Source organism: Diabrotica virgifera, chromosome 5 (assembly GCF_917563875.1).
Source record: "Diabrotica virgifera virgifera chromosome 5, PGI_DIABVI_V3a".
NCBI lineage: Eukaryota > Metazoa > Arthropoda > Insecta > Coleoptera > Chrysomelidae > Diabrotica > Diabrotica virgifera.
Genome location: NC_065447.1, coordinates 21,984,681 through 22,001,534, shown reverse-complemented (window position 1 = coordinate 22,001,534; position 16,854 = coordinate 21,984,681). Strand labels below are relative to the sequence as shown.

The following is a 16,854-nucleotide window of genomic DNA, read 5'->3' as shown; positions in this document are numbered from 1 at the left end:
AAATTAAACCAAGATCTAAAAAAGGCACAGTGAAATTTATGCTAAATTTGTTTCCCCTACCTATGCTTTTTATTTTTCTTCTCCTTTTTCTTATCTTTCTTACTTTTCTTCTTTGATTTAATTTCTCCCTCCTCTTCATTGTCATCATCCGCTTCTACTTTCTTCTTTTCTTTCTTGGCTAAAATACAGAATACATTAGTTTTTAAATTTAATTAATAAAACTATTTTAAAAATACCCTAAAGTTTTTTAAAGTATTAAAAAATAGGGGAACAATTCTGGAAATTCTGGGGTGAAAACCATATACAATGAAATATCCACATTTGTGTAAATACTTCTTTTCCTTTACTGAATTAATAAACGTAACAAACGATTGTCTTTGCCTTATGTTGTGCATTTATTTGGGCATTCAAAATGTTCAAAATTTAAAAAATAATAGGTAGGTACTAATAAAATCAATTCAACAATGTGATCTTATGATGTTAACACTAAATCTGTCACATTGATTTCGTATCTAAATCACTTAAAATTAATTCTTACTCCTCAAAAGTCCTTAAAATTCCAAAGTGGAAATTGAAACGTCAAAATAAATGTATTTTAAATTTTATTTGTGTGTAAAATCTCATTAAAGAGAGAAAATCAAAGGAAAAACCACAAGAAAATAGCTTCAAAATTCTAGTAAGAAAAAATATGAACCGGACCTCCTTATACCAATCGCATTTCCTATATCAATTCCAAGATAGTGAGATATGGATATCGAACCTGAAAAGTATCTTATTACTGACTTATCTATCTATAACAACTTGACACTGAATAACAGGGCTCCAATTACACAATCTTACCATTCAATTTATAATTATTTATTTGACCTCACATTCTTTTTCATAGTACTTTTAAATTGTTAATGACATCTTCAAGATAAACTTTATCTTTAATCTAAGAAGAATATAAGAAGATATAAGATAAGAGGATGTATTTGGTGATTTTTCCAGTGACTTTCTTGGGCGTAAATCTGTCTTTTTGTTTACTTTATAATAATAATAGTAATAGTCTCCCGTTTTATACCGCTCACGTGGCTTTGGGAGTATAGCAGGGTAGTCTGCTATATCTAGGGCCTACGGTATCCAAGGAAGGCAACAGGGCCAGTGCTACGCTTCAACCGCCTATTATTACCCCTGGTTTTACCCAAGGTACTCATTTTATTCAGGCTGAGTCGCCCTGGGGCCTACAAACATTTTAAAAATCTCTAGTTGTTCTTGCCGGCGGTAGGATTTGAACTCCGGCCTACCAGCACACGAGCGAAGCACACTACCGCTTAGCTATGCCGGCCCCCTTTTACTTTTCCTGGTTTAAAAACAAACCATAGGAGGAGTAAACTCAAAAGACAGATTCACACCTATGTGGCCTTCGACAATAGTCCACAAATATTATATTATACTATTACGTCACCAAAGAGTTCTAAAAACGACTGTTTTTTAATATAAATGCAGACTAATAATCTAAAAATTAAAGGAATAACGCAGAAAATACAAAAAACCGCCGATATAACTTAATTAACCTATAAATTTTAAATGCTAATAGTGTCAAAATTTCATTTATTATTCTAACTGGGAAATAAGCCACTATTCTTAAAAACTGATATTATTGGCTGCATTCACCAGAAATAATCGGTTTAAGTTTCAACTGAACAGCTGTGTTTCAGCGCTTTAAAACTACGTTCAGTCTGGTGAATGGTATTTTTTTCGTTTGACACTTTCATAGTTGGTTTTGTTTTGTGTTCTCGCATGTTTTATGAATTATGAACTTAACCTAAAACGAGATTCGTTGTTTTTGTTTATTTTTATATCGTGCTATCGTTCAACGATAACTTGGACGTGTCTTTCACAAATTTAATTCAAAAATGGATAATATAATACTACCTTTATTGTTGGTTAATGACATGAACAAGAAATAATTTTTAGTGCTGCTGGCTGTGCTGGACTTGGCAGAACCATTGGATGATGATGAAGTATTTCCACCATAAATAAATAATAATTGTCACGAGAAATATGAATTATGTTGAAAATATTGTTCCTCAATACACAGATTTACAATTTCGTGAGCGTATACAGTTATGTATCTCCTAAGTCTCAATTACTTTATAATTAAAACCATTGTAAAAGTAAATATTTTCAAATCAGCGCGCAATTACAATATATTTCTTAAACACGTGATACAAATACTACGTTGAATAAAATGGCGACCGCTTCGTCAACACGTTGAAGTTTAGAGTAAATTGACATGACGTTCACTCGAAAAATCTTAAACAGTTTCAAAGCGCTGACATAGCGCACTGGTCTGGTGAACGCACCCATTGACGTTTCGACTTCCTCTTTTTTTAACTTTTTTGTATCATAATAACGACGTCTGAGTTGAAACGCCAATAAAATTATTTTTTAAGAATTGTGGCTTATCTTAACAACTGTTGAGGGTATTCAAAAGTTATAAATAAAAACAATTCAATATTGTTATTTTTCAACTATCATTTCAAAAATTTGTAATTTTTAAATAAGTCAGCAACTGATTGAAAATGAAGAGTTTTTTATTTAGAAAAGGCATTTACCTTTGACTTGCTTTACAAGCTCTCCGCACTTGATGATCTTCGCATCTTGAAGAGGTCGACTGTTGGCATCCACTGGAAGTGATTCGATCTGCCTCACCAAATCAACTCCGCTCACTACTCTTCCAAATACCACGTGAACACTAAAAATATTTCAATTACATCGATGGTCTATACAGGACCAGAATCAGATCGTAATGCATAGTTTGCTCTTTCACAAAATTATTACAGAGAGTGGGTTCACATACAAAGTTTATCATTTCAAAATTGTTAAACCTTTCTAAAAATGAATGATTGTTGATAAAAGATATTCTTAAAAAAGTAGTGTATAGTGATTAGTGTATTGGAATAACACAAAAAAAGAATGTGTGTGTACTTTGTACGCACGTAAGAAGTTATACTTCTATTAAGTATATGATTTCAACGAAATAAATATACTTAAAAGTTTATTTGTATTTAATTTAATTAATAAACTAATTTTGATATTACCACTTTCAAAAATTTTTTATTAAAACAACACGAAAAATTAAAAAAAAAAGGATAACAATCGTCCGTGTCAGGATTTGAACCCGGGATCTTCGCGTTATGTAGTCGAATGCTCTATAGTATTTTTACTACAAAAACGTTATTACGTAGGTCAAAATTTTTGACGTAAGAGAACTGTCAAAACATTAGATTGTGACTTTTCATTATTGCTATGTTTATTATAAACACGGCAATAATGAAAAGTCACATTCTAATGTTTTGACAGTTCTCTTACGTCAAAAATTTTGACCTACGTAATAACGTTTTTGTAGTAAAAATACTATACCATTAACCCATCAGGGTTTTGTTTTTACGGCTTCTGGGACGTAATTACAAACGACGCGACGGTGACAAATAGATCAAGTGAAGTATTAAATATAAAAATGTTTAAAATACTTAATATCTTACTCCCAAGGAAGACAAATCCAAAGACACAAAAATTATAATAAATATATTTACTAAAAACACTAATATATTATGTATTATTTTCAAATCTTAGTTGCACTGATACATACATAAATTGGATGATTTAGCAACTAACAACATACTGTCGGTGTGCGCATTCGCCAGGGAATGTAAAAATTCACCCTCGTGCCTAACGAAGAATAACTTCAATAAGAATCTATGTTGGTTCTTCCTAGCACCCATACATTGTATAAAGGTTTTGATGTTTATAAGAGTTAAAATAAATTTGAAAACTTCAACTTTCATAAGTTAATGGTGATATTATTTGTATTTATTCTAACAATAAAAGAGCAAAACTGTACAAAAGATGTTTGTGGTCCTGCTAAAATTAATAGTTTCAACTTACTCGTCCAGATGGGGGGCCGGTTGCGTTGTACTATAACACAAAAATTCACAAGATATGATCAGCGTAGCCTCGTACTATGGGGTACACGTGTAGAGCTACATACATGACAAATAAATACGGCTCTGTAACATTTATTTAACTCTTTGGAGTTAGAATTGAAAACTATCATGACACTTAAAGTCCAATTCAATGTTGCCATATAAAAATGTACAATTGATAAATAGTTTTAGGCTGAAAGAAAGTTGTTTTATTAATTTAATACAGGGTGGAGTTGTCGTTAAATTAATTGACTCTTTTGATACGTACAATTGACTCATAGGTCCAGTTGAGGTATGTGACTAAAGAATTTGACAATGTTTAATAGATTATATCAAAATAAACACATATTTTTTTTCAGTTTACATTGAGTAGGCAGAAGAGCTGTTCAATAATGAATCAACTAAGGATAACATCTTTTTCTTCCAGCTTTACTTGTGCCATATAAGCGTGTTGGATGTTTCTGGTATCTATCCATTTTTTAACCATATCTTCCAAGCCTTCCAGTCTCTTGCTATTCCCCTCAGCTGTTACAGTATTTTCTTCTATTAATCCAGATTTCCTAGATTTGTTGCATCCACCTCATTCTACTCCTACTCCTTCTTCTTGTTCTAAGTTCCAAGTGTTTTGGCTTCACTTCCTTTACTATTCTTGTCCATTCTAGTTATGTGTCCTTACCAAATCAGTTTTCATTTTTCTATTGGTTTCTGTTTGATGGTTCTTTTCTTGTTTCTCATCGTTTCTCATCGATAGTGGAAATAATATTTATATACTGTTCACTCAATCAAAATATGTAAAATGTTCTTCAGTTTTCTTTAGTTTCTGCAATGATTTTCTTATTTTGTATTTTTTCAATGTACCACTGTCCCTATTTGTACTATCTATGTCCTTATATGTACTGTAATATCTAATTGAAAATAGTATTAGGTATATAGGTACTTATCTCTTTGATTGTATTGGTTACTGGGTCATTCTTACTAGTATTTTTATCAAATACAATCAATTCAGATAGTGGAAACAATATTTATATACTGTTCACTCAATCAAAATATGTAAAATGTTCTTCGGTTTTTTTTGTCTTTTACCTATCTAATCAGCCCTAAACATCCATCCTTGGATATAGGCCTCCTCTTCCTTCTTCCATGCCTCTCTATCTTGGGCAATTTGCATCCATTTTGACCCAGTGTGTTCCTTCAGGTCATCTGACCATCGCATCTGTGGCCTTCCCCTTTTTCGTTTGTGGTTCCATGGTCTCCAATGTATTATCATCTTAGTCCATCTTTCATCCTTCTGCCGTAGGGTGTGTCCGGCGAACTTCCATTTAAGCTTTGCTACTTGGGTAGAGACGTCTTTCACTTTTGTTTTGTTACGGATCCATTCGTTTCTTTTCCTGTCTGATAATTTAATGTTCAGCATTTGTCTTTCCATGGCTCTTTCTGTCTTTGCTATTTTTTTTTGCTATTTTTGCTATTTTTTTTTTACCTATTAATTTTAAAATAAATTATTCAGCCACCCTGTATATCAACTTTCCTTTACCTAGAATACTTACATAAAGAACTGTGATCCATTAGTGTCTTTTCCTCTATTAGCCATTGATAACAACAATGGCTGATCGTGTTTGAGAATAAAATTCTCATCTGCAAAGAAAATTCCTTCATTAGCCTTAATTTCAAAGTAACACAATAGGAGGGGGTAGTTAAGTCCTAAAATGACACACTGCCAACCAGGAACTGTTAATTCAATGACAAATTTTCGTGACAAGTTTAAAAATCTAATTATTTTTGAACTAATTGTGCAAGTGTATTTACGGAGTGTATTGACTGAATATAAAGGGGCTGGTAGACTGTTTCTGGTTAATCAAGTGTGCTCAAGTCTTGTGCTACCACGACCTGACCTATGGAAGGAAGTCAATTCTTGGAAGGAATGATGATACTATAAACTCAAAAATGTATTTCTATCTATGTGGTCTTTTGCATATCCATTCGCAACATTATTACAATCCTAGAAGTGTACAGCCAAAATTTTTTTACTTGAAACATTCGCTACCAAGGGGGGTATTTAAGTTTGATCCTCATAGACCAGAGCTATTTAAATTGCCATTATGTGCAGTGTGATCCCTGACTCACGGATGAGAAAAATCAATGTGGCTGATAATATATGAGTCGCTTGGTAGCAAATGGGTTAAAATGTTGCATATTCAACATTATTGAAAAAAAGAATGTGTGTGTACTTTGTACGCACGTAAGAAGTTATACTTCTATTATTATGATTTCAACAAAATTAATATACTTAACAGGTTATTTGTATTTTATTTAAATATTAAACTAACTTTCTTTACCTACCACTTTTAAAATTTTTTTATTAAAACGATAAGTACCAAAAATATAAAAAAAAATATATGAATCGTCCGGGATTTGAACCCGGGACCTCTTGATCTCCGGTCACACGCTCTACCACTGCGCTATCTCCCTTTTGCTTTGACAGGATACAAGATTTCTCATACATACTGACAAATTTAATACAAAAATACTTTAAATAATATACTTATTATTATTATAAAATATCTTATTCCCGGGCAAGACAAATCCAAAGACACAACAATTATAATAAATAATACATTTACTAAAAACACTAATATATTCTTTCACACCTTTTCTTGCACTGATATATTTATACATAACTTGAAAGATTCAGCAACTAAACGCCATACTGACTGTGTGCGCATGCGCGCAGAATTAGGAAATTTTACTCTCAATCGCGCCTAAAGAAGTATAACTTCAAAAAACTGGGTAAGGGAAAAGATGTATGTGAAAAAGATATGGGTCCCTGTCGAGATTGAAAGTTATAATTTTGTGGTATCTGTAAATGTAATTTTGATGTAATTTTTCTACTAATCTAATGTTAAACATACCTTCAAATGTCCCTCCATATATACTTTCGCCTCCAGTACCATTTCCATTTGAGAAATCACCACCTTGGATAATAAAATCCTTAACCACACGATGGAAAATTGCATCCTATAAAGAAGGAAGACAGTGTTTATAAGCAAAATTGTATACATAAACATTTGAAATTAGAAACATGATATTACTGCTGCTTTGAAAAGATTTGTAGTTGTTGTGTTGAACCAAGTAGGTTGATATTTCAGCCAGGAAATCCTTTGCATTTCGGGTCCTCGTTTGCTTTCTGCTTTTCCCTGTAAAATTAGTTGCAACAGTCCATATCTCTCGCCGTTCCTCATGATGTGACACAGGTATTCGATTTTGGCTGTTTTTACTGTGGTAACCAGCTCTTTATGTGATCCTAGGTAATTCCTATCATCATTTTTGTGACTTGGTAAAAGAAGTGACTATACTAAATTTACAATCAAGATGCAGTAGAAATAAACAAACAAAGACACCAGGTAACCAGCTCTTTATGTGATCCTAGGTAATTCCTATCATCATTTTTGTGACTTGGTACAAGAAGTGACTATACTAAATTTACAATCAAGATGCAGTAGAAATAAACAAACAAAGACACCAGGTAACCAGCTCTTTATGTGATCCTAGGTAATCCGTATCATTACTTTTGTGGCTTGGTACAAGAAGTGACTATACTAAATTTACAATCAAGATGCAGTAGAAATAAACAAACAAAGACACCAGGTAACCAGCTCTTTATGTGATCCTAGGTAATCCCTATCATTATTTTTGTGGCTTGGTACAAGAAGTGACTATACTAAATTTACAATCAAGATGCAGTAGAAATAAACAAACCAAGACACGTTAAATGCTACTACGAGCACTCCCGAATCATAATTTACAATGTATAAACTTTGAAAATCATGATGTGGGATTTACAATGTATATGTTATAGTCAAAGCCCGAATTTCAGGCCCTCCTAGGTTTGACTAGGCAATCCTCGTGTCTGACTGACAGTCTCTGTCAAAGCCCGAAATAAATTACAGTTTCGGCCTTTGACTAGTCAAACCTAGGAGAGACTAAGTTGGTCAGGCAAAGGTCGAAATTTAATTTTATGAAATCAGGGTTTGACTAGTCAAACCCTTAAAATGTCATAATTTGTTACATAGATTGGGTTTAATAAAACGTTATTTTTTAACTTTAACGTTTATTATTTTTATATTGTCGTAATTAAAATAAAAAAATAGTTGTAATTGTTTTCGGTCTGGTGGTATGTAGAGCAACATTTTTGGTGTTGTTTTATGTACTATTTACTATTAGATTGAAAACTTAGTCTTTTGCTAGCAGTTGCTGCTAGGGCATCCATGCCGTTTTGTTCGTTGCAATTCGTGACTGCACGCCGGGGTTTGTCCTGGTTGGGTCGGAGAGAGCAGCATATGTGCCTCCTGATGAGAGACTAATAAGTTTCGAAACCGGTATAGGTGCTTGCGGAACTCTATGATTGAACTAGAATATGATGGTGTTGCAACGAAATTGAAAATGGTTATTCATTTTTGAAAAAAAAAAAAAAATAGTGTTTATTATCACATTTTGAGGCATTATGGCATTTAGAGTTGCACAATACGTTAGACCTTTTACACCTACATAATTTTGAAGACCATTTCTTATTGCAGTAGCATTTTATAAAGCCTTCTCCTCCAAATTTAGAATCTTTTGTACTAATTTCTCTTAGAGGCAACTTAACGTCTGGAACATCTTCAAAATTAATAAAATTCTCGTTGCATTATATTATTTGATTTCTTCGAAAAAGTGTGTTTATTGTTCCGTATTTCGTACCAACTCTATATAAACTGTCAATTGTTTTATCTTGTATGATACCCAAAATATTTCGAGCATTTCCTCTGGCTCTATCAAGGCTGGGGATAGGTATTGTTACATTTTTTCCAATCGAAACTGGAGGACATTTTCTTTCACTTAATCGTTTCATAGCATTAGCCTGGACATGAAGACCTTCAATCGCCTTTCCTTTATTTATTTTAGTCTTTTTTGTCTGTGCACACCGCATGCATGGAACTTTTATTTCAAAACCTTCATAGTATGCACCAACTGTGTTGTCACGGTGGTACATGTTGTGCGCGCTGACAGCGCATTTGGCGCATACTATGAAGGTTTTGAAAGAAAAGTTTGCATGCGTTGTGCACAGACAGAAAATATTAGAGTAAACAAAGGAAAGGCGATTGAAGGTCTTCATGCCCAGGCTAATGCTATGTAACAATTAAATGAAGAGATCAAGATCCATCCCCGAAGCGCCAGAGACGCGCCGAATACACCTATGGCAAGCGTCAGCTACCGCGACACATTTTTCTCCCTCGGAGGAAATGGCTGCTGGACACAATTTACCGTATCCGACTTGGAAAGCGCTAAACAGACTAAGAACCGGCGTTTCACGTTGTGCTAGTAACCTGAAAAAATGGGGATACCAGGAGGACGATACCTGCGACTGTGGCGCGGTTCAGACCAGCCGGCATCTACTATCATGCACAGAGATGAGAGAGACCTGCACAGAACAAGACTTAATTATAGCAAATGACAGGGCCATCTATGTGGCCAACCATTGGAAATACAGAATTTAAAGTTGTTGGTGTTCCGGACACGGAAAGTAAGTATTAAGTGAAAAAAAGTCCTACAATTTCGATCGAAAAAACTATAACAATACCTATCCCCAGCTTTGATAGAGCCAAAGGAGATGCTCGAAATATTTTGGGTATCATAATACAAGATAAAACAATTGACGGTTTATATAGAGTTGGTGCGAAATATGAAACAATAAACACACTTTTTTCAAGAAATCAAATAAGAGAATGCAAAGAGATTTTCTTAATTTCGAAGATGTTCCAGACGTTCAGCTGTCTCTAAGAGGAATTAGTGCAAAAGATTCTAAATTTGGAGGACAAGGCTTTTTAAAATGCTACTGCAATAAGAAATGTTCTTCAAAATTATGTAAGTCTAAAAGGTCTGACGTATTGTGCAACTCTAAATGCCATAATGCCTCAACATGTGATAATAAACACAAATCTTATTATTTTTAATGTTTTTTATTTTAATTACGAGAATATAAAAATATTAAACATTAAAATTAAAATAAAAAATGACGTTTTATTAAACCTAATCTAACAAATTACGACATTTTAATAGCTGATCGGGGTTTGACTAGTCAAACCCCGATTTCATAAAATTAAATTTCGACCTTTGCCTGACCAACTTACAGCCGGTTTCCGAAACGTTATTCAAATCTTCGATCATCTAATCGAGCTGTTAGATTTGATCAACTGTTAATCAGTGACGAGTTTCTCAAACGTCGATCATCTTAAAATTATATGATCGTAGAAAATCGATTATCTGACATACGATTTGGTATCGATACTGTCACAATCGGCTGTCATCCTTCAAAATTTCATTTTATAACCAAAAAATTTCAATCCATAGTAAATAATTAAATCCATAATTTATATAATTAAAAAATATATTAAAAATGAGCAATACCAACGGAAATCCTCCACGCAAAAATTATACTGAGAGAGAGAGAGAAATGTTTGCTGTTGGAAATAATTGGAAAGTAAGTACGAAATTTTCTAACTTACAGAACAAATTTCTAATTGTATTTTTGTTTTCAGATACAAGCATATTAAATTGAAAACAAATAATGTACCAATGCTATGTCCACCAACCAAAACAATGAAACCTGGGAAAAAATAGCGCTGAATTTCCCAGAACTCCCAAGCAGCTGAACACTGCATATATAAACTTAAAAAGGGTCACTAGCCAAAAAGTAGCAGAGGAAAATGTAAGTGTATAAAACTTTCGGTTGATTTAGAGCTATATGGATTAATTACATTGCAGATTCAAAAATATAATGAGCAGAAGGTTTTGGACCAGTTGAAGAGAGACCAAACCGCGGACAAAGTAGGTAACTTAAATTTAAAGCTCTTAACACCAGGTCAGTCGAATTACACTATTTCTGAGTGGAATATTTTTATAAAAATATAATCCAATGAAACTAATTTTATGATGGGAACTAACCTAGTGTTGAGACAATAGAAGTTTAGTATTTGATGGTGTTAACGCCAAAGAGGTGTAAGTCATATTTGTGAAATGATGGAAGTCTTGCTTTATAACTTTGATAAATAGACATTTTTTCATCAGGAAAAGTGGTGTAAGTATTTACAGTAAAAACTTACACACCACTTTTTCTCTGAAGAGGTCTGTGTATATAATATCAAGATTATAAAATAGGGCTTACATCATTTCAAGAATATGACTTACACCACTTTGATTTTAACCCTTTCATTTCTTAATCAGTAATGAACTAATGAATTGTTTTCAGAAAGACATACTTGCAACAGGTGGTGGCACATTTAGGCCTCGTCTCACAGATGTAGGGGCACAAATGTTGAGTTTGATTGGCAATCAAATCCAACCTTTACCCAACAGTTGTGACAGTGCATCTGGTTTCTTCACATCTGGTGAGTCCTTACTTTATTAATTTATTTAAATAAAGGTAACTAATTTTAAATTTATTTATATATATAAAGCTTGATCAATATTTCCAATATTATCTGAACAATAACCTGTATATGGTCTTGATCTGTACAAAACTTCTGAATTAGAACATTTTTTTGTTCAGCACGTTATCCACAAATGTAGTACAGTGACCATTAGTTTAACTATTTAAAACTATTATCTGATAATGCTAGGTTTACGTATTCTATGGATGTAGCAATAGAAAGAAGCCACCTTCTGTTAAAAAGGATGATTAGAAGAGGGAGGTATGGTATAGTCGGTCTAGTCGGTTTTCTAAAGATTAACTTAAGTTTATCCATTGTTTCCAAAGTATGTACATCCGGATGTAAGTTTTTGAGTAAATCTAGAATGTTTTTGGCATCTGAAAGATTTCCATCTAAATTGGATATTGTATCCTACAGTTCTAAGTCAATTTAAGATTTTTTGAAAGGTATTATTGTTTAAAGTTTGATTGTTAAAGATATTATTTCTATGTTGATCAATAATAAATCTGAGAACAAGGGTGATAAGCGGTTCCCCATAGCCAGACCTTGTGCCTATCTATAGACATCATTAAACAAAAAAAAGATCTTCTGTAAACCAAATTTAAGCAAACTCAAAATATGAGAATTAATATCAATAAATATTATTAATACGAATTAATCATTATAATTATTTATTCCAATTCTAAATTAAGGTAGATTATTAACTTAGCTATTAAGATAGCTAAAGTATATAAATAAAAGTAACTACCTACCTAATTCGAGAAAGATTTTTTTTATAAAGAAAAAACTATCTGGTACATCTAAAACAATTGAAATTTTTTTTATTTTTATAGTTGCACAAGACAGTCAAGTGGAAGTAGATTACCTACAATTGGAAGACACATAGCAGACGTCCAATGTACCCTCTACTTCCACTGTGCTGCTCAGTACACCCACGACAACTGCTGTCCTGCCCAAGAAGACAGCCAAGATGTCTCAGGCTCGTTCAAAAAATAAAAAAGTAAAAGATGTAGGGAGCGAAACCCTTAATGTATCTTTTACAAAAAAAATTGAAACAGCAAGACTAGAAAAAAGAAGTAAGATAGTATTTTTCAACAAGAAAAAAAGAAATTTTAGAAGTAGAGCTTCAAATAAAAAAATTCGATCTCAATAAATTATTCGGTAATAGTGGTTAGGTATGTACCTAATAAAGTAATTTTAAATAAAAATTGTAATTTCTTTAAATAATAAAATTAATAAAAAATGTGTTTTTCAAAGTTTATTTACCCACCTGTTAGAATGAGTTATTACCTACTAGCTTCATCCTCTGCTTCTTTGTCTTAATGCATTCCACAATTCTTCATTTGTTATGGTGTTGGGCCAATACATCTTCAGAATATTTTGTGGGAATCTATTTACAAAAACTCTTCCTTGCATTTCCTTCTGATATTGTTCATGTCTCACTCCCATATCGTAGTATCCCTCACATATAGTAGTATTGATTTGATGATACTATTAAATGTGTTTTGGCTAATTTATGTTGAGATATGATATGAGAGGATTTCAAAGGCCTGTTGTCTGTTGTTCTTTTTCCTATTCTATGTTTAATGTTTGCCTGGACTCCAACTTTTGCACTATTATACTATCAAGATAGCAGAATTCTTTAACCTGTTTTATTTCTTCTTGATTGATGTATAGTTTACCATGCTCACTTATTCCTATTCTCATCTCTACTATCTTATTAGTGATGATTTTAAGACCAACCTCATCTGCCTTTCCCTCCAGCTTCCTTTTCACGTTCTTCATGTCATCTATTGTATGTGATATCAAGCAGATATCATATTGCATATCCCAATGTTGGATTTAATTGGCAACCAAATCTAATCTTTATACAACAGTTGCAGATGGTGCATCTGCTTACTTGCCATGTAGTGAGTCCTTATTTTATTTAATTATTTAACAAAAGGTAAGTAGTAATTCTAAATTAAATATTTAAAATTAAACATTATTTTTTTATTTTCACACTAACACAATATGTTGAAGTAGAGCTGAACTAATGCTCCTCTGTAGCACCAACATACAGTGAGCATGTAAAGGTTGGAATAAATTAATTTTCTCGAGAATGGACGATTTTGGAAAAAAATCCCGAAAGAGGTTAATTTTTATTTTTAAATTACGACTTTTTGGCATTATTATCATACTAGTGACGTCACCCATCTGGGCGTGATTACGTCATCAATGATTTTTTTAAATTAGAATATTGGTCGTGTGGTGGCTCATTTGAAAGGTAATTGAATTTTCTAATCAGTAATATAAACATTAACATAATTACTTATACAGGCTGCCCAAAAAAAATTTTTTTGATTAAATTTATTGACATAAAAAGAAGAATATGTCATTTATTTAATTCAAAATACACTTTACTGCTCTTAGAAAACAGAAAGAAATGTTTATTTGAAAAATATTCTTTGCTTTTCGCTTAAATTAAATGTTCAAAGTGTCAAGAGGCAGGTGGGTGGCTGCTTTAATATTGAATTTAAGCAAAAAACAATATTTATTTGTCAAATAAACATTTTTTCCTGTATTCTGATAGCAGTAAAATGTATTTTGAATTAAATAAATTACAGACATTCTTCTTTTTATGTTAATAAATTTAATTAAAATTTTTTTTGGACAGCCTCTATAAATAATTATGTTATTGTTTATATTACTGAATAGAGAATTAACTTACCTTTCAGATGAGCTATCACAAGGCCCCTATTCTCGTTTAAAAAAGTCATGGATAACGTCATGACGCCCAGATGGGTGACGTCACTAGTATGACATATAGGCCAAAAAGTCGTAACTTAAAAATAAAAATTGACCTGTTTCGGGATTTATTTCCAAAATTGCCCATTCATGAAAAAATGAATTTATTCCAACCTTTACGTGCTCACTTTATAATTACACTATATATTTAATTTTAAAAATTAAATTATAATTAAATAACTAATAATTTTATTTATTTATTTATTAAGCGCAACAGGCCTTGTAGGCCTAGGGCTAAAATGTTTACATTTCTGATTACATAAATAATATAGTAAATAACTTAATATAACTTACAAAACTTATAAATTTTATTTAAATACACTTCAGTCTTTTTACACACTCCTTCACCACCTCTCTCCATCTCCTTCTGTCCAATGCTAGTTCTTTCCATCTCTCAATGTTACTTTTCTTCAAGTCTTCATATACACTGTCCTTCCATCTTTTCCTTGGCCTGCCTTTCCTCCTCTTTTGTATTGGTATTCGTGAAAGTACCATTTTTGGCATTCGTTTACTTCCCATTCTCTCTATGTGCCCCAAGTATCGTATTCTCTGTGCTTTGATCGTCGTCGTAATCGTTGGCTCTTGATATAGTTCTTCAAATTCTTTATTGGTTCTTCTCACTAATAATTTTAAGTAAACACTAAAATACCCTTTATTTAATAACTATTTAACCTATATAATAACTAAAAAACTCTATTTAATAACTTTCAACAACTATTTATAAACATTAACAGCCCTTTAATCAACCAATAACCTCAAATTAGGTGACAGTTCCTTTTGGTCGCCGTGTGACATGCGAAATTGGTTAATCAGCGTTTCGGAAACTCAAAACACTTATGATCGGCTGTTAACTAACGATTAATCGTTTGTTAAATCATATGATCGACTGTTATTGAACTCCCGTTTAACTGGTGTTATTGAAACTCAAAATGCATTTGATCAACGATTAACCATCGATTACATAATTTTTGAGATGATCGTCCTTTCGGAAACCGGCTGTTAGTCTCTTCTAGGTTTGACTAGTCAAAGGCCGAAACTGTAATTTATTTCGGGCTTTGCCTAAGACCATCAGTCAGACCTGAGGATTGCCTAGTCAAACCTAGGAGTGCCTGAAATTCGGGCTTTGACTATAACATATATACATTGTAAATTATGATTCGGGACTGCTCCTAGTGGCATTTAAAGTGTCTTAGTTTGTTTATTTCTACTGCAGCTTGATTGTAAATTTAGTATAGGTCACTTTTTCCACTTTTGCTTAGGTGTCTTTACAAAAGATAACAGTTTCAATGCCAGGCATCTTAAATCTGTCTAACCTTCAAAATTGCATTTTCATAAAATCAAGAAATATCTATCTCTCCAAAATCTCTTTTAAAATTGCTACTAGAAATGGTTATGTAGACATGTTTTCTGGTAAAGCCAGAGATTTAATAATTCTACATGTCTTTTGGCTATTGGACAAAAACTCATAAAAACAAATTTCGTTTTAGAAAAGTCCCATTAATAGTTCAGAGAAACAAGGAAAAAAAAATATTCTGTTGGTGACACAACCCCCTCCAGGCCGAAACCAAATTTTTTGAGTAGTATGGACATCTATATTAATAACCTATATGTTTCCTGCAGCCGATTTTGATGATATACATAGTTATAAATAAATGAATATCAAAAAACGGTAAATTTTCGGTTTTTTCGTCTATTACTAAAAAGTGAAGCATTTTAAACAAATTTGAGAGTGAGAAACTCATAAATCGTATAAAAAACTTCAATATGGCGTTGGCTGAGTATGTCTGTCCTTATTGGTTGCTTAGAAAATTGTTAAATAAATCATAAATTTTGAGTTTTTATAAATATTCATAACTTATGTAAAAATGAACTTAGAACGTTCTTATTACACGGAATACTGAGATTTCTGGTGCTTAAATCATACCCCAAATTTCAAAGCAATTGGTCAAATAGTTTAAAAGGTATTTAATTTGTTTATCCCAAATTAATTTTTTTTGCAACGCTATAAGTCAGAAAATGATGAAGTTACAGTAATACTTTGAATAGTTTATGAAAGAAGAAGATTTATACTATTAATTTAATTAAAAAAAATGACAAAAAATAATTCTAAATACTGCAAAATTATTTTGCAAAAACATGTGAATTAAAAAAAGGGGGGGCTAACTTCGTCCCTAATTGTCCTAGGACAATTGTTTTTCTTTCTAAATGTGTATAAAAATTCAGTCTTTCCAAATATGAAAAAATAATTTTTCTATGGGTAACGGTTAGAAAGCTTTTCTAATTGTTTATAAGTAAGCAAAAAATCGACGTGTTTTTGCAAAATAATTTTACACTGTTTAAAATTACTTTTTGTCATTTTTTTTTAATTAAGTCAATAGTATAAATGTTCATAAATGTTCTTCTTCCATAAACTGTCAGAAGTCTTACTGTACCCTCATAATTTTCTGATTTATCGTGTTGCAAAAAGAATTAATTTTGGATAAACAAATTAAATAACTTTTAAACTATTTGACCAATTGCTTTGAAATTTAAAATGTAATTTAAGCACCAGAAGACTCAGCAACTCGTGTAATAAGAAGGTTCAAGTTAATTTTTACATAAATTATGAATATTTATAAAAACTCAAAATT

The 16,854-nt window shown here is 32.0% G+C and overlaps 1 protein-coding gene across 1 annotated transcript in view; it reads right to left on the bottom strand.

The window, feature by feature from the left end:
* Positions 1–16,854, bottom strand: part of LOC114326901 (peptidyl-prolyl cis-trans isomerase G) — a 66,361-nt gene that overhangs the window by 43,245 nt on the left and 6,262 nt on the right. The window contains exons 2-6 of the mRNA XM_050651310.1: positions 6,881–6,986; positions 5,519–5,606; positions 3,934–3,963; positions 2,601–2,740; positions 61–178 (exon numbers count right to left, since the gene is read on the bottom strand). Of these exons, the coding sequence (XP_050507267.1) occupies positions 61–178; positions 2,601–2,740; positions 3,934–3,963; positions 5,519–5,606; positions 6,881–6,986 (482 nt within the window). The remainder of the gene's footprint in view (positions 1–60; positions 179–2,600; positions 2,741–3,933; positions 3,964–5,518; positions 5,607–6,880; positions 6,987–16,854) is intronic.